The sequence below is a fragment of the Gavialis gangeticus genome, unplaced genomic scaffold, assembly GCF_001723915.1.
Source record: "Gavialis gangeticus isolate Ggan-Ray unplaced genomic scaffold, GavGan_comp1, whole genome shotgun sequence".
NCBI lineage: Eukaryota > Metazoa > Chordata > Crocodylia > Gavialidae > Gavialis > Gavialis gangeticus.
The window spans coordinates 181,886,094-181,912,040 of record NW_017729032.1 but is presented as its reverse complement, the minus strand read 5'-3'; the positions used below and the strand labels follow the sequence as shown (position 1 = coordinate 181,912,040).

General features: G+C 44.8%; 1 protein-coding gene across 1 annotated transcript in view; it reads left to right on the top strand.

Moving 5' to 3' along the window:
* The window catches only part of ADGRG2 (adhesion G protein-coupled receptor G2), a 141,045-nt gene that overhangs the window by 53,475 nt on the left and 61,623 nt on the right, over positions 1–25,947 (top strand). Inside the window, exons 4-6 of the mRNA XM_019524802.1 lie at positions 12,804–12,857; positions 16,444–16,476; positions 22,909–22,941. Coding sequence (XP_019380347.1) covers positions 12,804–12,857; positions 16,444–16,476; positions 22,909–22,941 — 120 coding nt within the window. The remainder of the gene's footprint in view (positions 1–12,803; positions 12,858–16,443; positions 16,477–22,908; positions 22,942–25,947) is intronic.

Below are 25,947 nucleotides of genomic sequence, written 5' to 3'. Positions count from 1 at the left end.
CAGCTGTCCTTAATAATAGATGTTACCAGCTCAGCCAAAAGTAACTTCTTTCCAAAAGACCCTCCTAACACAAAAACAGTAAGGCTAGGGACAGAAGTTACACATAAACTGGTTTAAATGGTTTAAACCTGTAACAGAAGTTCAGTGCACCTAAACCAGTTTCAAAGTGCTCAAAACCAGTTTGAAATAAACCTGGTTGAATGTAATATCAGACTTAACTGATTGAAGTCAAACTGGTTTATGGAACTTCTGTCCCAGACACTTTCCTGGTTTAAGTAAATCAGAGTCCCCCAGCTTCCCAGCATGCTCTGCAGCCCTGGGCTAGGGTGTGCTGTCTACTTCAGTAGAGCAGGGCTTGCCCCATCCCTCTGCTCGCTAGCCAGAGCAGGTGCAGGGGCATGGCCAGACATCCCCCCCCCTAAGGTGAAGGGGGCAGGGAAGAGGTTTATTTCCCCCCTCCCTCCCCTATCCCACCAGCACGGACTCCAGCTGGAGTCTGCCAGGCAGGAGCACAGCAGCCCCTGGCAGGCATTTCTCTCTGCTTGCCACTCAAATGGCAGGGGTGTGGCGGCAGCGTGAAGTGAACAGAGATGGAGAGGGGGCTTAATTCCCCTGTCTCATTCCCCATCCCACTGGCACAATCCTGAGCTGGGGTCTTCTTGGCCAGAACTGAGCAGACTGTGTCAGGGTCCCCCACCCCTTCGCTGCTGCAGCAGCAGGGATGGCGGCATGGCTAGAGGCTACATGGCCCCCTGAGATGAAGGGAGCAGGGAGGGGATTTATTCCCCTCTCCCTGCTCCCTTCACCTCAGGGGGCCATGCCAAGCTGGTGACTGACCATGCCCCTGCCACTGCAGCCACGAGGAGGGGGAGTACCCTGACATGGGCTACTCTGACTGAGCCAGGCAGACCCCGGCTTGGGTCCATGCCAGTGGGACAGGGCAGGGAAGGGGGGAATTAAACCCTGTCCGTTCCCCATTCCCTTGAGGCTGCTGCTGGAGCTGGCCACACCCTCCATTGCTCCAGGGGAGAGTGGGGGGGGCAGTAAATGCCTGACAGGGGCTACTTTGCCTTAGCCATGCAGAAACACACTTGGGTCCATGCCACTGGGACAGAGGGTGGAAGAGGGAATTAAACCCCCTTCCATCTCCATTAGCTTCATATTGCTGCTGGGGCTAGCCACACCCCCTGCTGCTGGAGCAGTGAGGGGGGGCTGGAAATGCCCGGCAGAGGCTGCTGTCCCCCTTCCCCATCCAGGCACACCTTGGCTTGGGTCTCTGAAGGCCAGGCTGGGGATTTAAAACCCTCCCCAGTCATACTCATGCCTGCCAGGGCCTGACCATGCCCCCCACACCCCGCACAGCTTCCCTGCAGCTGAGGGCTCACTCTAGTGCCCCCTGGCTTCTAGCCTGAGCCACTGTAGGCATGTGCCTGCATTTCCTGAATCAAAAGTGAATATTCTCTTGCAAATTGGTTCAATATATGCAGGTTAGATGAATCTGCAGATCTTGAATCAACTCAGACTCAGGCTTTTTGAATGTCTGTACCTAGCCTAACTGACTAGTAAGCATCCTAGTGCAATAATACATTTTGCTAAGACTGAAATATCTTTGGCAAAGAGTCACCACAAGGACCTCTTTTTGCATCTGACAGCAAGTATAAAGATACTTTATAGAACTTGGGAAAGAGCCATGCCTCTCACAGAAATGCAGAGCGCATGAATGATGCATGCCCCCAGAGGCTGGGGGGACATGGCAACTGCCTGCAGGCAGTGGTGGTGGTGTGGGCAGTGGGGGTGTGGTGGCAGTGAGTGGGGATCTCCTGTAGGTGGCTGCACTGGTGTTGGTGGGGGTGGGTGGTGGCAAACACTGACCAGCGGTCAGTGATCACCCACAGATGCCACTGGCAGCATCAGCAGCAATTGACAACCACTCACAGATGCAGCCGGTGGTGTTGGCAGCAAGGGATGGGGGTAGTGAGTGGCCATCCTTGGAGGTTTTTAATACCCGATAGACAAAGCCGTGGTTGGGTTTGATCTAGTTGGGGATGGTCCTGCTTTGAGCAGTGATTTGACCTAGATGACTTTGTGATGTCCTTTCCAACCCTAATTTTCTATGATCATATAATTGCAATGTAGTAGACAGCAACTCATTCCTTTAATAAGTTCATGTTTAGCAATAATATATTATTAGCTAACTCACACCTTTCTTCTTTTTACCTTTCTTCTGGTTTTAATGCTCTTTATTTATTATCTTTGTAGTTGCTAGAATTCCTGGATTTCACAAGAATTTTGTTTAGTTTTCCTTTCAGGCACCTACCAGATATTTTAGTAGCCACAAACACTTATACTTACACATGTATTTAGCTTAAAGCAGGCAAGTTTTTCGGAGATATTGATAGGACCAATCACTTGTTTTGACTTAAGCATGTGTTTTACATGCCTGTAAATAGGATTGGAGTCTCAAGGAATTTCTGACCATCTCTTGGATTGTAACCAGGATACTAGAGCTAATCACACCATTTGGCTCAGTGTTGCTCAGAAACAGGAAACTTGTATCTGAATTACAGCTGTGACTCTCACCTCTAATTAGATTGATTACTGGATCCTTTCCCAGTTTGATACAGACAATCAAAATAGTAGCTTTTGCATTTTTCACTGGTATAAATAAACATACAAGGAGCCAGGCAGGGAAGCACCAAATTCCAGGAGAGTACACTTCAACCAACATTTCTTAAGCTGCTGTATTTCAAACTATCATGATATTTTCCATATGGAAACAGAATACCACAAACTGATAACAACTTGCTTTATGGATTTCCTTTGGGTAGCTTTAAAAAAAAAAAACAAAAACAAAAACAAAAAAACAAAAAAACAAGAAAACAAAACATGGGGCTGAAGGGGTATCTACTGATGAACAGAACAGACATTTGCCGTTTGGCGGGGAGGAGCAAATCTTAGACTGGGTTCCACCATTTTTAAGCCAGTCAGTGTGTGCCAAAATTATCTTCAGCTATGGGTATAGACCAGTTTCCAATCACTTATACCAGTAAAAGTGTAATGTCTGTACCTAGCCTGAATGTCCCTGTGGCAGAGTGCCCTGGGGTGCTGTGAACTCCCCTAGCCCCTGGCTACTGTGTCTAGCTGGTGTCAAAATGCACCCTCACCAATCTCACCCGCCACGTCTTTGATCTTTTAAGTGTTTAGGGGAGGCTGCCTTTTCTTTCTGCGCTGACATGGTGCCTGCCTTGCTATGCCAGGACTGGTCCAGTTGCCTGCCAAAGTTCCTTCCATAGAGGCTCCCCTCAATACATGCGCCCCCCCTTTCCCGGGGCCTGCTCCTCAATACACATGCCCCCTCTTTCCCGGGGCCTGCTCCTCTGCGCTCATGCGCTCCTTGCCCTCACCGGGCTTCTAACTGGGCTCGCCCCCTTTCGGAGCTTCCCCCTTCCAGGCAGTGCCCCACTGGGGCCTACCTCTCATACATCTTGCGGCCACCAACACTCGGGCCCGCGCCCCTTGATCCTCGCCCAACTCGGGCCGCTACTCACGCTTCCCACGCTCCTTGCGTTTCGCACGCTTAGGGCTCAGGCAGCCTCGGCCTTATCTGGCCCCAGACCCCTTCTAGGGTCATATGCCCGACTCGGGCTTCTCACAGTTGGGGCTCAGGCGGCCTCAGCCTTACCTGGCCCCCCAGACCCACCTTCTTGGCCCTATGCCTCACTGGGCCTACTCGTGCTTCTCACGCCCACTGGGCCTCTTACCTGTGCTTGTGTAGCCCACACCGGAGTCTCTTCCCCATGCTCTCATAGCCTGCACCAGGCTCCTACTCGCGCTTCTCACGCCAACTACAGCACCCTCCCTGGCACTTGGAGCACCCCCACCTTACTGGGGGGGCTCCTGTTGAGGCCTCCTCCACCGCTACAGCCTCGCCCGGTCCTCCGGTCTTTAATTACAACTGTCAACCCAAAACAGAGACTCAAAGCCCCTCGGCTACAACATAAATCTTAAGCCAACCTGGCTAACCTTCTCTCATCCCAGCCAGGGTCCTCTCCACCCTGTATCTGCACACCAATGAACAACACTGCCCTGCTCACTGCAGCAGAGCTCCTGCTTCTGAGGCCACCAGAGGGGAACTGACCTCTGGCCTCAGCCTTCTCTGGTTATAAAGGCCGGGCCCTGCCCCCTGGCGGTCAGCTGACCCAATCAGTTGCTACAGCAACTCCCACCTGCTGCCCTAATGCGTGGCAGCTAAGCCCCTTTTACCATTATTCAGTAGCAGGCACCCTAGTGCCCTGCTACAGTCCCAAATAGTGAAGCTTAAAAAAGAATTCAACAAATAATTTATTTTAGGGTGCATCTACATGAGACGCTAACTGTGCTGGAGCCTAATAACACTTGTGCAATAGTGTGCTGGGCAAAACCGTATTAGCATCCAAAAAAACCCATGTGCCGGTGCTACTGCAAGTTACTGTGCATTGATTTAGTGCTTGCTTATCCAAGTACTAAACGTAATGTACTGTAACTATGGCGCATTAATGAACTTGTAGACACACCTTCAGATTTACTTCTTCTGTGTAGTGACAACATTCCTCTATAATTATAAACTCTAATAGGGCCTATGTGAGTGATATTACAATTATTAAAGTGCTCACAGGGCAATGCAACAGTTGATGATATAAAACCGCATGTGGCTTCAGTGAATGCAGAAAGGAGATAAAAATATGCACATTTGAAAATAGATAATGTTGAAAGCCCATTTTAGTTTTCCTGTGTGGAACATTAAGCACATACTAAAATAATTCTGTTTCTTGTTAAAGGGAGATTTGCAAGTCATTTGTAATGGTTTAACAGTAGAAGAATTTTTCTGTTTACATATTTAGGTTACAGTACATGTCACAATGATATCATTTCTGTAGTTGTAAATCTTGGAATTATCATTTATACTGGGCATTAAAGTTATGCAAGGAAACAAAGACCATAGGATGTTTTACAAATCAAAATGACTAAATTAAATAAGATAATCCACAGTCAGACTGGGCAGAAAAAGTTAAGCCTGGTTTTAAAGTCGCTTAAACTTCCTCCCTCACTGAACCAGTGTCATTGTAAGATACTACTAGGTTACTTTACAGTGATATGAAAGTTGCTGGCAAGTGTTTAAAATTTGTTTTCTTTTACATAAACATAATTCACGTCATTTCCTACAGACTATACCCTGGTTTCCTCATTGTTTTGCTTCTCCTTTTCAACACCTTCCCCCCCCCCCCCCAGATTACTGCTGCCAAATTCACAATATAAATTAGAGCAGGGGTCAGCAAACCCTGTTACTCATGCCAAGCATGTCACACGAGGCCATTTTTCTTGGCACACCACTGCCAGCCTTCCTGCCCTGGCCCTGGGCCTGACAAGCGCAATCCAGGCACCTGCTGCCTTCCCAGAGCCTGGGGCTGGGGCGGGGAGGCAGCAGCTGTTTGAAGCCTCCCAGCTGCAGCCTGCCCAGGTTGGCAGGCAGCTTCCCTGTGCATCCCCTCTGTACACTGCCATGCGGGGTTCCTCACACTGCTCTGCAAAGGTGGCGGGGGAAGGCAGCACAGCAGGGAGCATGAGCCCACAGTGCACACCTGCCCTGCCCCTCACACACATCTGGGGGGGGAAGGTCCTCCTCTGCCCCCTGGGAGTTCATGCTGCCGCCGGGAGCTGCCCTCACCCCCTGCCCGAGCCCACAGCAGGCAGCAGCAGTGGGGGAGCCGGCTTCTGCTCCTGCTGCAGCAGCCACTGTTGGGGGTAGGGAGCTGTGGACCTGGGTCCCTGGCTCCATGGCCCTGGCAGCTGGGGGCCCCCTCCACCTGGGCTGGGGGGCAGGGACTTTGGGGGGGGGGCAAGGTAGTATCAGAAGTTTTATTTATTTTTCTGGCACTCTGGCACCTTCCAAGGTAGTCATAGTGGTTTTTTCGGCATTCCGGCCAAAAAATGTTACCTACCCCTGAACTAGAGCTATGGTGGGAGAAGGTCTCTCGGCTTGTGAAATCAAAGCAACTTCCAGCTGATGGGGCTGATGGGAGAGTGGGTCAAGGGCGTGTGACTATCTCTTCTGCCCTTGATTGGTCAGGGAAATAACACTTCAGTTCTGACTGACCGCTCCTAATCAGAACTGTCGTTTGAGCCTCTGTATCCTCTTTGAATATCTCCCTGCCTGCTTAGCCTTAGAAACATTATCAAAAGCTTGAGGGTTGTGAGTAAGAGTCTGAGACTTAACTCTGGGAGCAGGGGATGGAAACGTAGCTGCTATATTATGAGTTCATTGTAAGTCCTGTGTTTTCAAATGTGTTTCAAAACGGAGTGCAAAGAGGTGCTTTGAGGTTCATTACATTGGCAAACCCACCCTTTTCAGCTTGGAGATAAGAAAAGTCATTCTGAACACTGTTTTTCCTAGAATGTAGAAATTCAAAAACATATAAAAAGCCTTTGTTCTTAGTTTAGCAGAGTTTAGTTTTGTTGTTGTTAATTATTTTGACAGAATAACTAAACATGAGGAAACACATCATTCCTGTTTGCTGATTCACATAACTTTTACCCTCTTAACCAGTAGGCAAGCTTAAATTTCATCTTGCTCTTTGCCTCCCTCTTTTGTGACATCAGAGTTGCTTTGTTAAAATCAGTATGCCAGAAAAGATGAATTAATCTAATTCACTTCATCCCCTAACCTATATCAGAGGAAAATTCACAAGGTCTTGTTTAAATAATTCCTTGAACTCGCAGCCAAATCTGAAAAGGCTATGAGACCTGATGAATAATGTCATGCAGTCAAAAGCATGTCTAATTTTATTCCAATGACAAAATTAGTCCAATAAAAGGGATCACCCTAAGAAACTTTTGCCTCTCATGTAATATCAAGTTGGAGAGAAAAATAATATTTCTGTGAAAGTTGTTGGAATTGTTTAGCCAGTTTATGTAGCTAACAGATCACAAATGAAGAGAAGTATGTGCTAGAAGAACCTGTTTTTCTCTTTTGCATAATTGGGTTGGGGAACCAGGACAGCAGCCCCAGGACAGCTAGGTGTCACTGGGGAGGAAGGAGTACAAAAATAGCTACCGCTGCACCTACCAATACTACCAGTGATGCCCTGTGTGTTGCTGCTACCCAGGGCATGGAGCTGCCCTGTTACCCCTCTGTCTTTTCTGTAATATATTGAGCCAAACAGAGACAACCCACCATTTATCTATAATGCTACCTCTATGGGTGGAAGCAGATGTCACTTTTTGTTGCGTTTATACCTCCATGACATTTACAGCAGCACAAAGGCCAAGCAAACAGGTGTCTATGCCTCTTCTCATGCCACAAATTCATGCAGCGACAAATTTTGATGATAATATTAATTTGTTCTGTTTTATTGAGGCAGATGTCTATTTGCTTTGTGGTGGGAGAGCGTGATCAGCCTCAAACTGCCCACACTCTCCAGCCACCCTGGCAGGTGTTTGAGGGGCTGAACTCTGTGCACCCTGGGAATTCCTGCACAAGATTGGGTTCCTCAAGCCTTGGGAGGTTGGCTCAGCTTTCCTTGCTTAGAAGATACCCCAGAGGCACATCTCTCTAAGGGAGAAACTATCGTTTCCTGCTTACAGAGATGTACTGCAGAGATCCCAGGGGCACATCTCTAATAAGCAGGGGAGGCCAGGCAGGCACTTTCAGGGCTTGAAGGGCCCAATCCTGTGTGGGAATCCTTGGGGCATGCAGGACCAGGCTCCTCAAACCCTGAGAGAACACAACAGTTGATCTGTTTCACTTGGCAACATCTGCTTCTAGCATGAGTCAGCATGGACCTTGGAACTTTCTGAAAGCACTAAGATGTAAAACTGAAATTGTTGTAAACCTAGTATATGTGCCTGAGGCACATAACTTGCATGAAAAGTGCATAGAAATTGATGTTTGCATAAGAATTTAAGTATTGTGCTTTTACTTTTTACCATATCAATAGCCTTGCATGATAGGATTCTTCTTTTTTTTTTTAAAAAATGGGGGAGTTGGTTCATTGTTATAGTACCTTGTCTTTTGCTGTAAAAAAAAATAGATGAAACTGGAATCTAAGCATTTTACTCTTCATCCATTTTGATTTTTCTGTACTGGCCTATGACTGGATATGCAGCCTTTCTCTGTTAGAGCTTATAAAAAATGTTCATGAATAGGGCTTTGCAGTTCAATCATGGTAGGGGTATCCATTACCATGTCAGTGCCATAACACTATACAGAAATGGAACATGACTGCTGCAGTGTGCTGGGTGGTGACTAATGCAATATGTACTGATACCTATTTCCTTGCAATAATTTTAGGAGAAGATTTGGACTAAAATAAAAAATGCCATCTGGAATGGACATTTCAAAATGAAATGGCATTTCATTTATATGACTTAAAGCCAAAACTATTTTATGTCTATTTGAAATGAAAACTTTCATTTTTACATTTATTAATGGAAAAGTAAAGTTTTTTGGTCAAAATTAATATTCCCCTGCCCCTGAAAAATCACTTTTGATTAAATAGTATTTTCAGTAGGAAAATTTCAGCACAAAAAGTTTTGATCACATTCTGAGAATCTCATCTAGATTTGTTTTCCTCAAATATATTAGTGAATCAGAACAACTTTGTCACTTTTTTATCCTCCTCAAAAATGTAGAGTCTCAATTACCATTGGTGTCACTCTGTAACTTTAGCTAAATTCTGTGTCGAAGAAGAATGTGTTCCCTGTTTCAGCAGCCAGCAACCCTTACTGCTGAAATAAGCTGGGTTGGAAGATGGGATGGTACTTCCAGCCCACTTCCTTAGCTGCCAATGCAAGTTGCCTTTTGCTGTCCCAACCCTCCCTGCTTTGTGCCAAGAGATGTTCTCTCACTTTTGTGCCCCCCTTACTATAGCTGCCCCTGCTGCTGTCCCTAATTATGGATTCCCGTTTCCACCAACTGTTGCAAATGATGAATTCAGCAGCAAGAGATGTGGCAGCTGCAGTAAAGGGGTGTGCAGGAGAGAGAGGTAGAGCAAGGTGGCAGTAGGTGACACTATATAAAAAGTGGAGCAGAGTAGTGAAGGAAGATGAGTAAGCTGAGGGGACCTGGGGCATCCCCTCTAGGGATGACACTGGTGCTCCCATTGCCCACCTGTCTTATGACACTGTGCCATGGGCCAGATGCAATTGCTTGATTGGCTGGATCTGGCCCATGGGCCATAGGTTGCTGACCCTTGCCCCACTTAGTTCTTAAGGTGTCTCTTGGAAGACTCCTGTCTAAATGCTGCCCTCACATAAACTGTGGGTCCGCAGTGCCCACATGGTGCTGTGGCTGTGCACTCTATTGTGAACTGTTTCATTCAACAGAGGTTTATATGGTTTCTCTTTGTTGTGGAGTTATGAAAAATTTTGACTTCTGGAGTTCTGAAAATGGTTTCAGTTTCTCCAGTTGCAATGAATAGGAAGTACAATGAGATGCCAATATTCTTAATCTTTCTAGGTACCAAGGGGCAGATCCAAAAAATACTTAGCAACTGAAGTGAGCCTTAGGTTGAACTTAGATGCTTAGCTTAGGGGTGTGAAACATATGTCCCAAAGACCAGATCTGGTCTGCAGAGACCTGTTATGCAGCCCCTGATGCTGTCTCTAGGTTTAAGCAGGCTCACATGGACCACAGTGCATGCCAGCCCAGCCCTGTGGGAACGGCCCAGGATGTGCATTGTCCACAGTGCCCGCTCCAGCCACTTCTGGACTGTGCTGCACAGGCTGATGCATGTGACACGGATCTGGGATTGACTGGAATAGGTGCCATGTATAGCGCAGCCTGGTTGGGGACGTGTAGCATCAATCCCAGGCTGGCCAGAGGCCTGTAGCATCTGCTTCACCCAGGTGGAGTGCTGCATGCAGCTGGAGCAGGCACCATGTGTGGTGTCATTCTCAGAGTAGATGCCGTGTGTGGTACAGTCTGACTAGGAACAGATGCCAGATCCAGTATGGGGGAGGAGAGGGGGTCCATGGGCCCAATCCAGTCTGTGGACCAGCACCATATCACTCATCTGGTCCATGGGCCTGGATGAGTTTGAGACCCCTGGCCAAGGCCCATTGTCAGCCAAAGTCCATAGGCACCTAAATGATTATCTGAAAGTTTCTCTCTGAGGCTAAAGTTTTGCTTCTGTAAATATCTCTATCTTCTCAGAGCCCAGTGCCGATTTCATGCCCAAGTCAAAGTGGGATGATCACCTATTTCCCTGTGTAGTACAACCTGGTTTTGTGCTTAGACCTAGAAAATATGATGAATTAGTATGTGTGGGTTTTGTTTCTAAATAAAAAGGACATTTGCCTGCGTATCCTACATACTCTTTTTTGCCTATTTGTTTTCATGGTAGCAAAACTCTTGTAGGGAGCAAAAAGAGGGGTGAAGTTCATGAGGCATGTCCCCACAAGATGTCAAGCACATCAAGGTGAGGGATACTTCAAGAAACTTAAGTACTCCAATGCCCATTAGTAGAAATTAAGGATCTCTGCAAGGGAAGTTCAGCAATTAGTATGCGAGGGCCTGTGCTGAGCAAACCTGTGCAGAAGGTAGAATCCACTTCCTGTGTTAGATAACCCAGCTTGCGCATGTGCTGGAGCATAGTTCTCTTTCACATCCACTTCCACCCCACTTAACTTCATGCTGGATTGGCTCCAATAATTCTTGTTCCACCTGTTCAATCTAATGTACATGAATTTATACAGTTCAGTATGCAGTCTTGGCAAGAACCCCACCATTCCCGTTCCACCGAGTTATTTCTGTATATTTCTTAATACTGTTTTTACTTGAAGAAACCTCCATAAAACTTAATGTGGTTTTAACAAGAGTTTTATAGATGGCATAATGCCTAAGCAGTCACTATTAACAACATGAAACAAATCAAAACCCAGGCATTTCTGTATAACAACTCTAGAACTTTTTATGTGAGCATATACTTTAACTTGACCTACCATCTACACAATTTTGAATGAATATCTGTGTTTCTGCACAATGAACTATTATTGTTGTTGATCTTTTAGTGTAAATAAATAGCAGATCTTCCTATTTATTGTTGACTTGTACAAACTGGACATCTAAGGCAGTTTTCACCCCTTCAGTTTTCAGTGAAATTTGTGCCGTGTTAAACTTTAAAATAATTCATTTGTACTTTCTCCCTGGCACCAGATTAGTTGCAAATACTCTTTGAAGAAAGTGTTTCCTGTTAAAATTTCACTTTAATCAGTGGCTCCACTGAAGTTAAATGAGACTGCTGTATGGTTGTATATATAAAGTGAGCAGGATATAGGCTAAATATATTTTGTGTGTGTATATGTGTGGTGACCATAGCGTTGTTGGGGTTTTTTTGTTTGTTTTAAAGAAAATCCTTGTATGTATAAATAGGAAATAAATTCAGATAAAATTAGCAAACGGTTTCTGGGGAAACTAGATAAAATGTGCAACAAGGGCTTCATTCTCTGAAGGTATTTTCCTTTTAGGCATATTTCACACTTACTATTTAGCAACATATCAGATCCAGCAACAATGAATTGAGGTTACTTGGATTGAGTTTACTTTACATTTCATAATGCTAATCTGTCTAATTTTCATGTAAAATAAATTCTTTTGGGGCATATGCAAATTCTCAGATTGAATTCCATTTATATTCTTAAGGCCCCTGACAGATGTTCATTTAATGGTGCAGTGGAATCTAATCCTTGTAATCCTATCATGTTCTTTGCTGGACATGTCGTTTTGGGATTAAGGATCGAATCTCAACCATACCATTACTCTTGATCATGCCATTACTACCTGCCTGGTTTATGAATCCAGGCTCACCCTGCATCAGCAAGTTGAAATCCAGATGCCCACAACCCAACACGTTGTGGTCCTGGGGCCTGGACCAACAGTTAGGTCATGGTCAGTCACAGCCCCAGGACTGAACCGAAGCTGCTTTGAGTGGGGTCCTGGGTCTGAGACTGAATCTGCTGATTGCAAGTCCCAGTCCACACTGGGATGAACCCTGTTCAGCAGGATGTCAGAAAACCTTGTATGCAGTGGTTTCTTTTTTTGGGTCCCAGGATCCAGTACAGGTTCCCTGATCCCAGGGTCCCCAAGTTCCAGGGATGTCAGAAAACCACATGTACAGCTGGGCTGCATGCACTGTTTTTAAAGGTCACAGTGCATGGGACCCTGACCCCAGAGTCCCTATGGCTGCGAAGTGTCAAGTGCATTGGTCTGTAAGCCTCTGGGAGCGGCAGGGCAAAGCAGTCAACCTGCCAGGTCACTCCCCGTGATCTGGCACCCCAGCTCAGCTGATGATCTCCCCTCTGCTTAGCATCTTGAAAACAGCCCATGAAGGGCTGTACCACATGGCTGTCAGCTTGCTAACACAGGGGAGCTGTCATCCAAATTCCACCATGCAGCCAGCATCAGGTACATGTTTAATTTAAAGCATGATGGAAACCAGCCACAAAAATATTACCCCTGTTTTGTAGAATAATTTTGTGGCTGGTTTCCCATTTTGTCATGCAATTAATAGCCTGAATATATGGCCATTTTACCATTTAAGATGTAATTAACAGATTAATCACATCTTAAGTGTAATGTCTGTTAGGGGTCTAAATGCTGGGTAGGTATTCCAACAGAGATTTGCATCACAGGTGTTCTGCATGGGTCCTTTTAACAGGCAAGTGTTGCCCTCTGCTGGTGACTAATTCCAGTTATTGTTGAATGAAATGGGTTACAACATTAACAAACACGTTTATCTAATGTTCTGTACATGTTTTTTTCCCTGCAGCAAACACTGTACATTCCGGGTTATCAGTTCTATCACGGCCTGTAACCATAACTGGTAAGAAAATTACCTCCTGTAAACCACAGATTTATATCTTATTAGATAACTGTCTACTCCCTGGTATTTCAAGTAAATCTCAAAAATGCTGTGTAAATGGTTTAAACAAAGTCTGCTATCCCTAATGAGGTCACTCAAGCATTGTAGTGATGAGCTACATGCAGGAAAGGAGTGATAGCTGAGAGTTGCTTGACCAGTAGATTCCTGACATAAAAGGTGAATAATTTGTGAGAGTGGAGGGAGGGAATTGGAAAAAAAAAAAGTGGAAGACTTTCCCATCTCATTGAAAAAGGTGTGCTGCATTTCAAACACAAAGAAATTGCTTCTTCAGTCGTATGTTAAAGGAACCATAGAAGAAAATCACTCATATATATGCACACATACACACATATAATATATAGACAAATGTGTGTTTGTATGTGTGTGTGTCGCTAAACAGATGCCCCCTTTTTGCCACCAAATAAACTAGGTTGCTTTTCAGTTGCTCCTAATTATTGGGTTGATGCTAAAAATAAACTGAAGATTGATTATTGAATCATTATTACCTGTATGTGGCTCTTAAAATCTCATGGGCAAAAAATAAGGAAGTACTAAATAAGAGATTGTATGAGGGTAGTCCAAATATATTTATTTTCAAAATAGTGGAACATTTAAAATACTAATTCTTTTGCCCTTGTTTATAATATGAGATAGGCTGTTTGTGTCTTGGACAGCAGTCTTTCCTTGTTTGTTTTAACTAAGTATAGTTTTAGTTCAATTATCAAATGTATTGGTAACAAATACTATGTTAGCAAACACTTTAGAATAATTTGCACTTTTTTTAACATATTAACATACATTTGTGTAGGATTTCTTAAAATGTTGTTAAATTATTACCTAATGCATTGTGTCTTCCAAACTGAAGAAATCCACTTAGGGTACTAAAGGAAGTGATTGAAGCAACCTTCAGACCATAAGTGCTCATCTTAGAGAACTCATGGAATATAGTTGAAGACATAAATGCTAGAAGAATGGCAATCATATTTTTTGTCTTTTTAAAGAAGGAAAAGAAGGAGACTAAAGAATTAAAGAGCAATTAGATCAGGGTGGCCAATCTGCAGCATTTGTGCTACAAGTGGCATGGGCAACCTGTGTGTGTGACAGGTGGGAGATTTGAGGAAGAAGCAGAAACCAGATCAAAAGATGGGGTAGGGGAAAGAGATCAGTGCAGCACTCTTGGAGGGTACAGGGTTCATTTGTCAAAAACGTTGGCCCTGATTCCTGGGAAGATACTGGTACAAATTAATAAATTTTTATAAGGCCTTAGAAAATTACTAAGGTTACAAGAAAGTATTGGTTGAAGTATCCATGTTACAGTTACACTAGTATCATTTCCAACTTTGATAGAGCAATAGACCTAGAGAATAAAGGGAAAGCAGTAGAAGTGATACATCTTTAGTAAGGCTTTTAGCATAGTCCCATATGACATACTTGCATGTAAAATAGGGAAATATGATGTAAGTGAAAATATGATGGAGGGGATACACAACTGATTAAAATACTAAACTCAGCTTGTTCAGTATCACACTTGGAAGATATATAGAGTGGAGTCCTATGGGGGTTTGTCCTTGGTCTGATATCATATGGTATTTTCATTAACAGCTTGGATAATTAAAGAGAAAATATGCACATTGGATTTGTATATGAGTCATTACAAATGTCTTCAAGGATTGGAACAGAATTCAGAATGATCTTAATAGACTGATTAAGTAGTCTTCATTCAATAAAATACAACTAAGTAAATAAAAGTTCAAATAAAAGCTTTAGAAAAAAATCAAATAAACAAATACAAAATTGATAGCTAGGCAGTAATAGTAGAGAGAGGATTTGGAGAGTAGGGACCATAAGCTGATTGAGTGTATAATGTGATGCTATGGCAGAAAAGGCAAATGGCATTTTGTGTTGTATTAATTGGTGCGTCATATGTAAGACACAGAAGCATTGGTAAGGCACTGCTGAAGATCTGTGTCCTATTTTTGATCCCATACTTTGAGAAAGATATAAACATATGGCAGGAAATCTAAAGGAAAGCAGCAAAAATGATAAAGTGTTTAAAAACAAGACCTGAAAGAACAGAATTTGTTTAGTCTATAAAACCATAAGACTGAAGGAAGAAATAGCAGTCTTCAAACATGTAAAAGGTTGTCCTAAAGATAGTTAACCATATCCACTGAAATAATAGAAAGAATTTTACAGCAGGGGAGTTTTTGGTTAGATGATGGACAGCTTTTCCTCATAGAAAAAGATAATTAAGCCGGTTACCTAAGAAGCCCATGGAATTTGTGTCACTGGAGGTTTTTAAGAGCAGTTTAGAACAGTGATGCTCAACTTTTTGATCTGTGACCTGTGATGGGTAGTGCCTGATCTGTCCGTGGGCTGGATCTGGCTGGCAGTCCTAATCTGGTGCTGGGTAGGGGGTCACAGTTGAACCCCATTTGGCCATGTGGAGGGAGCTGTGAGGTCGGGGGGGGGGGTTGAGCAGCCCAGCCTTATGGGGGGGAAAGGGGGCTTGACTCAGCTCCAACATGGCCCTACAGGGGAGCAGTGGTAGGGGCTTGATCCAATCCTGTGCAGGAGAAGGGGTATGAACGAGCTCTGATCCAGCCACAGAGCAGGTGGGAGGAGGGAGAAGGGGAAGAGGAGGAGGTTTGGCCCAACCCCAATCCAGCCACAGCAGGAGAGGAAGGGGCATGGTCCATCCCTGACAGCAGTGGGAGGAGAAGAGTATGTGACCCGGCCCCAATATCACTGAGGGGGGGAGCAGGGGCATGGCTTAGCCCTAACCCAGCTATGCAGGGCTTAGAGTTGGGGTTGGGAATTTGGTAATTGGGAAGAATGGAGGCATTAATTGCTACCACTCCCTTATTGCTAAATTTACTGATCTATTAGGACCCCTGTAGGCCAGATACCATGGCTCCGTGGGCTGCACTTTGCCCATGGTTGAGTATCCCTGGGTTAGAAAAACATCTGCATGTGATGGTTTAGGTATGCTTGAACTTGCTTCCGATCAGGTGGAACAACTGGTTGACCTTTGGCAGCCCCTCCAGTTTTATGGTTTTGCACTGCCCTCTGAACACAATACACTTTGTGATGGGCAAGACTGTTTTGAATAAGTTGCTGCATAAATCCCCAATTTAAAAAAAAAAATTAAAAAGCTGTTCTCTGAATATCTGTGTTCTTGCTTGTATTGATGTAATTTTTCATCATTTCTCATATAACCCCAAAGCATATATTTGCATCTTTTTTCATTTGTTAATGGCTGATTTAAACTTGAGTTTTTGTAGTTCTGTCCCCATTTGTGAGTGTGGAGTGCTTGAAAATTCAGTCTCAAAACCTCATAAAAAGTTAAAGCGCTCATATTATGTGTCTGTTTGTTTATATATTTGTTGCAGCAGTATCTTTTATTACTTTTGTCACCTATACCAATAATGCTCCAAGCAGGATTTTATTAACATTTCCCCTGTTTAATTTTATTTACATAATGCTTTAACTTTTTATTTTGTAATTTTAATTTGTTCCATTATTGTTATATATGTTTCTTTCTCAGATGCAGCTTCATTACAAAATACAAGCACAGAAGGTGAGAATTATTTTATATCTATGCAAACTAATGTAATTAACGTAAAATGTAAAACCCAGACCTGGTATTAGCAGACTTCCACTGTGTTCTGTGGGCTTATAGTATGAAGAGAAACAAAAGAGAAGAGAAAGAGAAGACAAAGAGAAGAGAGAAAAAGAGAGAGAAGAGAAAAAAGCAAAGAAAAAGTAGGAGAGAAAAAAGGAGACAAAAAAGAAAAAAAAGAGAGTAGAAGAGAGAAAAGGGAAAAAAAGAGAAGAGAGAAGAAAAGGAAAATGAGAGACAGAAAGAAAGAGGGGTGGGGAGGGAAGGAAAAATAAGGGTGTGTCCCTCACTCTCCATGTCTTCCACCACTACCAGCTGTGGCTTGGGTCCACTGGTTCAGTGCAGTGTCCATTGGAGGGAGGCAGTGACACCCCAGCAGCAGCTGCCAGGGCTGGGGTGCTCAGGTCTCCCCAACAGTCCTGGAGTGGGGGGAGCCTGGGCCCAGGGCTGGGAGGGAGGGCCTGGCTGGAACGGGGGCAGTGCTGGGGTGCTGAGTGATGGGGCCAGGCACCCAGGGCAGTCTGGGCAGTGTGGGGTGAAGCAGGCAGGAGGGGAGGTGCCATGGGCAGGTCGGCCCGACTGGACCCTTGGGAAAGTGGCAGCCAGAGGAGGGTGGGGGCTGGGCAAGAAGTGGGGGTTGCCCCGGGGCTCCTCAGATTTGGGCCACAGTGGGCAGGTAAGGGTGCCCTGCAGCACCCAAGGTGGGGTCTGGCCTGGCCTGGCCCACGTCATTCCGCAGGGATGGGCTGCAGGCAGCCACCCTGCCCACAAGGGGATGCTGCCTGGCCAGGGCTGAACACTGGGCTCAGGAGGTTCCCAGCTCTGAGCTTGGCTTCCTTCAGCACCAGGCACAGTGTGAGCAAGGTGGTGCCACTCCTTGTGCAAGGGGTCAGCTGCAGAAGCCTCCCAGACCCTAGGAACAGCCATAGCGAGCAGCACTCAGGGCTGAGCCAGCTGGGTGCCTCTAGGACAGTGACCCTCTACAGCATCTGCCGGCCCCTGGCCCCTGGAGGTGAGCTGCAGATGGGCAAGGCCAGGGCCTGGACAGGCACTGCAGAAGGCCACTATGCTGGAGGCTCCCAGTGGGTGGGCAAGCTTTGGACCCAGTCAGAGTTCAGGCAGACAGACACCCTGTCTCACCTGGTGAGCATCACTTGAGGCAGCAACTGGGCAGCATGGGGAGAAGCAGGCATGGGGAGAATTGTTGGGGGCAGGCTGGCCTGGGAGGGCCCTTGGGAAGGCAGCATCTAAAGGAGAGCAGGGGCTAGGCGGGAAACAGGGATTGCTCTGGGGTTCTTCAGGTTTGGGCCACGGCAGGCGGGCAGGCAGGGATGCCCAGTGACACCCAAGGTGGGGCCTGACCTGCAAGGGGACACTACCTGGCCAGGGCGGGATGCTGAGCTCAGGGAGCTCTGGGCTCATGGGGTTCCCAGCTCTGAGCTCAGCCTCTCTGTATGCTGGGTACAGTGCAAGCAGGGCAGAGCCATCCCCAGTGCAAGGGCCTGGCTGCAGGAGCCCCCTGGGCTCTGGAAACAGCCACTGTGTGGAGCACCTGGATTGAGCCGTCTGAGAACCTCCAGTGCACCAAGCCTCCACAGCACCTGCCCAGGCCCTGGCCTCACCCACCCATGGCTCCCCTCCAGGGTTTGGTCTGTGCTGGGCTGGAAGGTGCAGCCCAGGGACAAGGAGCAGGGTCAGCAGAATGCGGAGAGTCCCTGCCTGTGTTCTCCTGACTCTGCCCTGGTGCTTGCCATGGCACTGGGACCTGTGGCTACTCTGCAGAGGCCAGAGCAGCAACTTAAAAAAAATTGTTTTTAAACAATTTCCTTGCACACCTCCTGGTGTGCCAAGAAAAATGCCTCTGCATGCCACTAATTGACATGCATGCCAGGGGTTGCCTATCCCTGATATAATTACTGGTATAGAAATGAAGGTGGTTTGGTCTTTAGTTTAAAATATGGGTGCCTTGATTGGGGGTTAAACCGAGTATAGGCATGTAAGTGCTCTATACAGGGAGAGACAGCTGCACCACTGGGTAGCCAAAAGTAGAAGTTAGGAGGTCAACAGGAGAATGAGTAAGAGAGAGCCTGACATAGCCTAGGTCAGGGACAGTGGTCAGGTTTTCAATGGACAGGCTAAGTACAGACACCAAAAAAAGCCTGAGGCTGAATCAGTTTAGTCTTTGCAGGTTATTCTAAGATGCATCAATTGAACTGATAAGCAAGTGAACACACATTCACTTTTAATTCCGGAAATGCAGTCACATGCCTGCAGTGGCTCAGGCCAGGGGGCGCTAGAACATGCCTTCTTGCTTAGCTGGACTGGACAGCTTGGGCCAAGACTAGCCTGCCCTACCTGTGAGGGGGAGCTTGTGGGGGGTGCAAAGTATCCTGGGATACTGGGGGACTGTGAGTTAACTGGAGGACATCTGGGATAGGAGTTCAATAAAACAATTTAACCTAAATCAGTCAAGTCTGATACTACATCCATCTAGATTTATCATAAACCAGTTTCTGCCATTTTGAAGGCAAGGTTCTTTGAGTAGATGTGATATCTTATATTTGACTGAGTAGCTGGAAAAAAATTCTTAGTAAGCTTTGAGGAGCAATCACCCTTCTTCAGGCATAGGGAGTGTCTGCTGTTCGGAGACTCCAAGGAATGAGAGAAGCTAAAAGTGTGACAGGGTGCCAGTGAGAATGTAAATAGGTAGGAATTAGGAAAACAAAAGGTAAAGCAAAGGAGGGGGAGGAAGCAGGGGAAATCAAAGTCAAAGGTGAGTAAAGATGACACTACAGTGGTAGCAATTCAAGGTAGAAAAGAGGTTGTCATTTTGAAGGTGGTTTATATTCACTGAACTTCTGTTTTGTTACAGATGTAAACACTTGTACTGGTTTATGTGTAATTTTTTTCTGTCCATAGCCCCTGCAGGCTACATTAGCAGTGGCCATATGCCCAGGGGCTGTACCAGGGTGAACCACAGGCCACACATCGCATAGACAGCCCCTCCAATGCACCATGCGCACCACTGCACTGCATGCTAGTTCCTCCCACCACTATCCCATGCACCCCTCCTTCAGTGCACTGCATGCCCATATCTGTTCCTGTGCCTTCCCCACACTACATTGTGCACATGCATGGCCTCAGGTTCACCCTCAGTCCTGCGCACTGTGCTGCTCTGCCCCTTCCCCCATGGAATGCAGAAAGCAAAAGACAGAGGAAGGGGGGAGCCTGGAGACTCTGGTCTCCAGAGTCTTAACCCATCGTGGATTTCATGTGACCTGCAGGCTGCCAGTTGGACAGCCCTAGCATTGGGCAGCCCCAGTATAGCTCCCCAAAGAGTCAGTAGTTTTGGTCCCTACCACCTGGGTTATGCCTGTTTTTGTGCCTGTTTTGTTTTGGTTTTCTTTTAATGAATGACTGTCTAATGTAAAATGAGTAAAGGATCTTGGGAAGGAGCCAGAAAGAACATGCCATTGTAGCCTATTGGTTATGGAACTCCCCCAGGAGAAAGAAGATCCTGAGTTACATGCATGCCTCAAGGCCAGAGTTTTTGGTGCCTAAGCAATGCTGAAGTGCAAAATGGAGGCACTAACAAACTTAGGCACCTAATGAATTTTGTGGAGCAGGGTGAGATTGTTCTTTGTTACTTATTAGGACCGTGTGAAGCTTCAGTTGCTGATTCGATTCAGAGGAGATTCGGCCGAATTCAGGGGCTGAATCTTTGAATCCGAATTGAATCGGGAGACCCATTAAAAGGTCCAAATTGAACCTGAAGCTTCCAAATTGATTCAGAAAAGATTCAAAGAGATTCAGATATTTGGATCAGCTGGGGAGAGGTAGGGATGGACAGGCAGCTGCAGGTTTTCCTGTGACTCCTCCGGCTGTGCCTGCCTCTCCCCGGGCTGGGGAGCCATGGGACAAGCTCCCATGGCTGCACTGCCCGGCCCCATCCCCCACCCAGCCCCAGCCTCCCAGCACTTTAAAAAAAAAAAAAAAAAAGGCCCCACACTCACTGGCTGTAACAACTGCGATCAGGGCCTCTGAGGGCTTGTGGCAGAACCCACCCGTGCAGCACAGGGCAGCAGGGATCACCCCCCTGCTGGCACCCGTCCAGCAGCTGCCCTTTGGTGTGGGTGTGGTGTGGTGTGGCTCAGCAGGGTGCTGCACGTTGTCTGGGAGCTGGGGCCACTGGGGCTGAGTGGTGCCAGGCTCCAGGTGACTGCTGGATCCACCCCAGCTCTGGGACAGTGCATGGCACCCTGCTGAGCCACGCTGCACCCATGCAATGTGAAAGCTATCATGCAGGTGCCAAGTAGGGTGGGGGAATCCCTGCTGCTCCCCACTGCCCTGTGCTGCATGTGGGGGGGCTTTGCCATGAGCCCCCAGAGGCCCTGATAACTGTTGCTACAGCTAGTGAGTGCAGGGCTTTTATTTATTTATTTTTTTAAGTGCCAGGAGGCTGGGGCTGAGCAGGGACTGGGGCTGGGCAGGACAGCCATGGAGGCTTATCCTGCAGCTCCCCCCACCGGGGCAGAGGCAGGCACAGTCAGAGGGGGGAGCCATGGGAGTAGACCCCATGGCTGCCCTGCCCAGCCCCATCTCCTGCCTGGCTCCAGCCTCCTGGTGCTTTAAAAAAAAAAAAAAGCCTCGCCTTCACCAGCTGTAGTAGTGGCAATCAGGGCCTCTGGGGGCTCATGGAAGAGTCCCCCATGCAGCACAGGGTAGCAGGGGGCAGCAGGGATTGCCCCTCCGCTTGGCACCTACACAGCAGCTGTCACATTGTGCGGGTGCAGCATGGCTTGCCAGGATGCCATGCACTGTCTGGGAGCTGGGGCAGCTCCACCTGTCAGCTAGAGCCCAGCAGCACTCAGCCCTAGCAGCCCCACCCAGACAGCGCACAGCACCCTGCCAAGCCGCACTGCACCTGCGCCATGAGGCAGCTGCTGCGCGGGTGCCAGGTAGGGCGGGGGGCAATCCCCACTGCCCTGTATTGCATGGTGGGGGCTCTGCAACGAGCCCCCAGAGGCCCTGATTGCTGCTGCTGCAGCCGGCGAGTACAGGGCTTTTTTTTTTCTTTTCTTTTTTTTTTAAGTGCTGGGAGGCTGGGGCCAGGCAGGGCAGCCATGGGGGCTTCTCCTGCACCTCTCCCCAGCTGATCCAAATCTCCAAATCAGCTGAATCTAACAGGGACAGTGGTTTGGGTCACTGAATCAAATCACTGTCCTCCCAACTGGCCGAATCCAAATTGAATACTTCCCTATTCGCACAGGCCTATTACTTATGTGCCTAAATGCCACATAAATTTTGTGTAAGTAGGCCCCAAGGTCAAACTCAGTCATGCTCACAGTGCCTAATATCCCTAAAAGGACAAGGACCCCGCTGTGTAGAAACTATTTAGCAGGGCAGGTTATATGGATGGATCAGGACTAAAGGAAAAAATTACTGAAGAGTCCTTTACCTCCGGATCCCTGGTTCCCATGTGATTTAGTTGTGTCACTGACATGTAACTGCTGTGTTCTGCTATGAACTTCATCCTGGATAATTAAATACCTCAAGTTGCTTCAAATAACTGCGATTCAAATAACTGTGAGTCTCAGAGGCCAAATACTGAACTGGAAAGGAGACTGAATAAGTTCTGACATACTCCAAACAAACATGTCATGGTATCTGTTCTGAGAACAAATGGAGGTCCTCATGTATCATGGTTGGCACAAGTATCAAATGAATGTAAAAGAAGAACTCACCATTTTTGCATCTGTTGTGGATAGGAACCAATCCTCATTAGTACACAAATGAGAGAGAACTTGGCTATACATTTATGAGCCCTTCTACACAAGACCATATTGTGCAGTCACTACTGCACATTCATTTAGTTCTTGTACAGTATTAGCAAGTACTATATAAATTACAGAAACCAGAGTTACTGTGCAGTAGCCCCAGCGAATGTATTTTAGGTGACGCTACTAATACTGCACAGCAGCATGTTAGCACTGTGTGCTGTGACATGCTGCGCAGTCAGCGTCTTCTGTAGCCATGCCCACTATGTATTAAGTTAACACAGCTCAAGTATTTGCTGATTTTAGGATAGGCCTTGATTTTTTTTTTTAATCAGATTTCACAAGATGTACAATTTAAAAGAATATTTTACCCATCTGTAATAACAGTTCAATGTATAAGTAAATACTGAACCCTCTCCAGTTGATGGTAGAAGTCAACCCTTTTTGCATACTCCTTTGTATTTTATAGAAGAGTGCACCGTAACATCCTATTACCATCCAAAGGAGAAAAAAATACTATCCAACTTGAAGTATCACATGAAATGGTTAGCTAAAGGAACCTATCATTTCTCTGAATCTCAAATTAATACTATGTTGTTAACTTTCCTTTCAGCCAGAACTTTAAGATCCAAGGCAAACCAAACAGGTATGTGCTTATCTTTGCCTATGTGTGTGCATGCACATTCTTTAGATATAACCTGGAAAAAATATAGAATATTTTTCTTATGTCATAATCCTTATATATAAGAGATTTTGGGATTGTCCCTCCTCTTTCTTAAATCAGTTTTAACTTTATTGTCTTCAGTGTAGTTTTATACTGGTATAAAAGGGAAATCAAGCCACAAATTTATAATAATGAAATATAGACAACAATAGAGTGAGCCAAGGACAAATACAGGGCAAAGCAAACATTCTCTGTGATCTAAAGACTTTTAGATGTGGTGCATGATGGAGTAGGAGTATATGTGTTTCACTGAAAGCTTTGAGGGGTAGATTTCTTTGTTGCTCTCAATTTCAGGTTTCAGTGCCAAAGGATCTGTCATGCACTTGTGTATTTAATTAAAAGTCACAAAGAACTAGAGTTAGAACTGTTTTGGACATATTTCAAGTAGAAATCTGACTAACTGGTTTAATCTGTAGTTTATGGGAAACTGCCACAAATGTATTTTAATTAAACAAAGGTATAAATGTAATTAAAACAAAAGTTAAAGACAACTAAAATGTATATTACTGTAATAAGCCATAGAACTTGACCTGCCAAGTTCATTGACTCTATTTAACATGAACACAGAAGAAAAAAATATTCAAGACTCTTGGCATATGAATATATCTTTTTTATACAAAAAAAGTTCTTTCCAGCCCATAACATCTTTTACAATGCTATTAGGTTGAATGTGTCAAAAGTTCTTTTAGTAATATCTTGACGTTCCCGATAAGTGGTATCAGATTTGATGGATGAAAACAACGTTTGTTCCCCTGATGACAATACCTTTACAACATTGACTTAGTTGTGTAGGCTGCTTCAAAGTTGGCATTGATATCATGTGGTGTCACATCTGAGCTACACTGCCATCTGTAGTCCACTATAAGGAAAGACATTTTAAACCTGTTTGTTGACAGGTCTTCACATTTCTGTATAATTTTCTTTTGTTTTCCATGTGTAGTGAAAGCATATTGTGCATTTTTCACATTTTAGGAAAAAGGGGTATTTTGAGGCATTATAGACAATCATGCATCAGTTTTTGAAGATCCAGTGGTCACCTTTGCTTAAGAAAGTCACTGGGGGAGCTGTCACAACTTAAGATTTATTGGCAATAGAAGAGTGGTGGGTAGGCTTATTATTATTGACCACACTATCTCAGTCTAATCTGTGTCATTTCTAAGTATAAAAGTACACTAAAGCTAAGTTTTTTGAAAGAATGAGATTGCCAACAACTCCCGTTCAGATACTTATTTAGATTTTTTAAGTATTCAGCTCTGTCAGTGGATGCTTAATCTTTTTAAAAAGTTGGTCACTTTTTTTAGGCCCCTACATTTTTTTTCCTTTTAGTTTTTCAATAATATTTCCAGCTGTGGGTATTGGAACATTTGAAAATCTGACTCCAAAATTCTTAGAAATTTTTTTAGCAGTGCTTTCCTTGTTTATTTGCTGGAAAATATATATATTTTTTAATCAAGTACCTCAGTAGTTCCACAAGCAAGGGTTTAATCACAGTCCTAATATTCTGCTTTATTTAGCTTATGTTTAAATTTTTTATTTTTTAAACTTTATTTTTTTCAATGTTACAGCTTCACTAGAAACTAAAAATACTTCAGGCGACAATTGTTTTACATGCACACAAACACACACTAGTATTAGATACAAGTTCAGACTGATATAAAAAAGTCAAACCTCTTTGTATTCAGTAGAACTGTGCAGTTTTTAACCCAGAGCTGAATCTTCTCAGTACACTACTTTTCCCTAAAAATCTTCATTATCTTAGTTGTTCATGTACTCCATAGTCAAGGTTTCATTGGTGGAGATTTAAGAATATTAAAAAGTTTTCTTTGTTCATCTCCAAAAAAGCAGACTTCAGGTTTTGAGCCAGAATGTTAAAATATTTAGGTAAGGCAAAACAGACTAATATAGTTGTTTATATAGGTATTTTTGTTTGTCTTATTTTTCCCTTGACTATTTGTAGGAATAACTAATATATTTAAGTTTTATCTCTAAATTTCTTAACCTTCTTTGGAAGGATTATTTGCTAGGCTCGTTTCTTTTGTGAGGATATTTTCCATCTTAGCTGTATTTTATAATTGCTGCTTTTTAGTTATAATATAGTATCCAACAGTAATGAGATTTCAAAAAACAAATGGTTGAATATTCATAAAACAAAATGCGGGCAACCCAATCTGAATTCTTTTTATATCCCTAAGGATTGTCTGGGTATTCAGGTGCTATTAGAATAAAGATTTTGTATCTCTCTTTTACATGGAGCTGGAGTTCTGATAAAATATTTCTAGTGGGCAGATATTGCCCTCTTCTGGCAAATGCTCTCACCTACCAGTATTGATTGGTAAGATTGATTTGACTTTTACATAGTTGCATTTATTCAAATAAAAACATAGCCAAACATGTTAATACTTATGTCAATCTTTTCTCTATATCAAATTCTAAAATACAACAATAAACCCAACTCCATAAATGTCTGTATTTTGATTATATAAATACATTATAGAAAATGGATTTTTTTCTGTCCCCAAGTCGATTCAGTGTCTGTAACTATTCACATCAAACAAAATGCTGTAGTGAAAACCAAAAGGTACTTTCCATTTAGTGTCCCATATTTTGATTACTTATAATTGTTTAAGGAAACCATAAGTAGTCCTAACAATCCATAAGGTTTATTATTATGCAAAGGACAGATATGTCTAGCTCTTATTCAAATGAATACACAGTAGTAGGATATACACTGTATCTATTCAAATTCACCCTGGAGGGGAAAAATGGCTTCATCTTGGATTTGAGTAAGGGAAGGGAGGGTACAGGCAACTGCTGCAGCTCCAGCTCTGACCCTGGTTCTGCATCCCCCACTGCCTCTGGCCTTCCGCTGCCTGCTTCCTCCATCCCTCTTCCTCCACCCCTCTTCCCCACACTGCCCCTGCCCCCTGT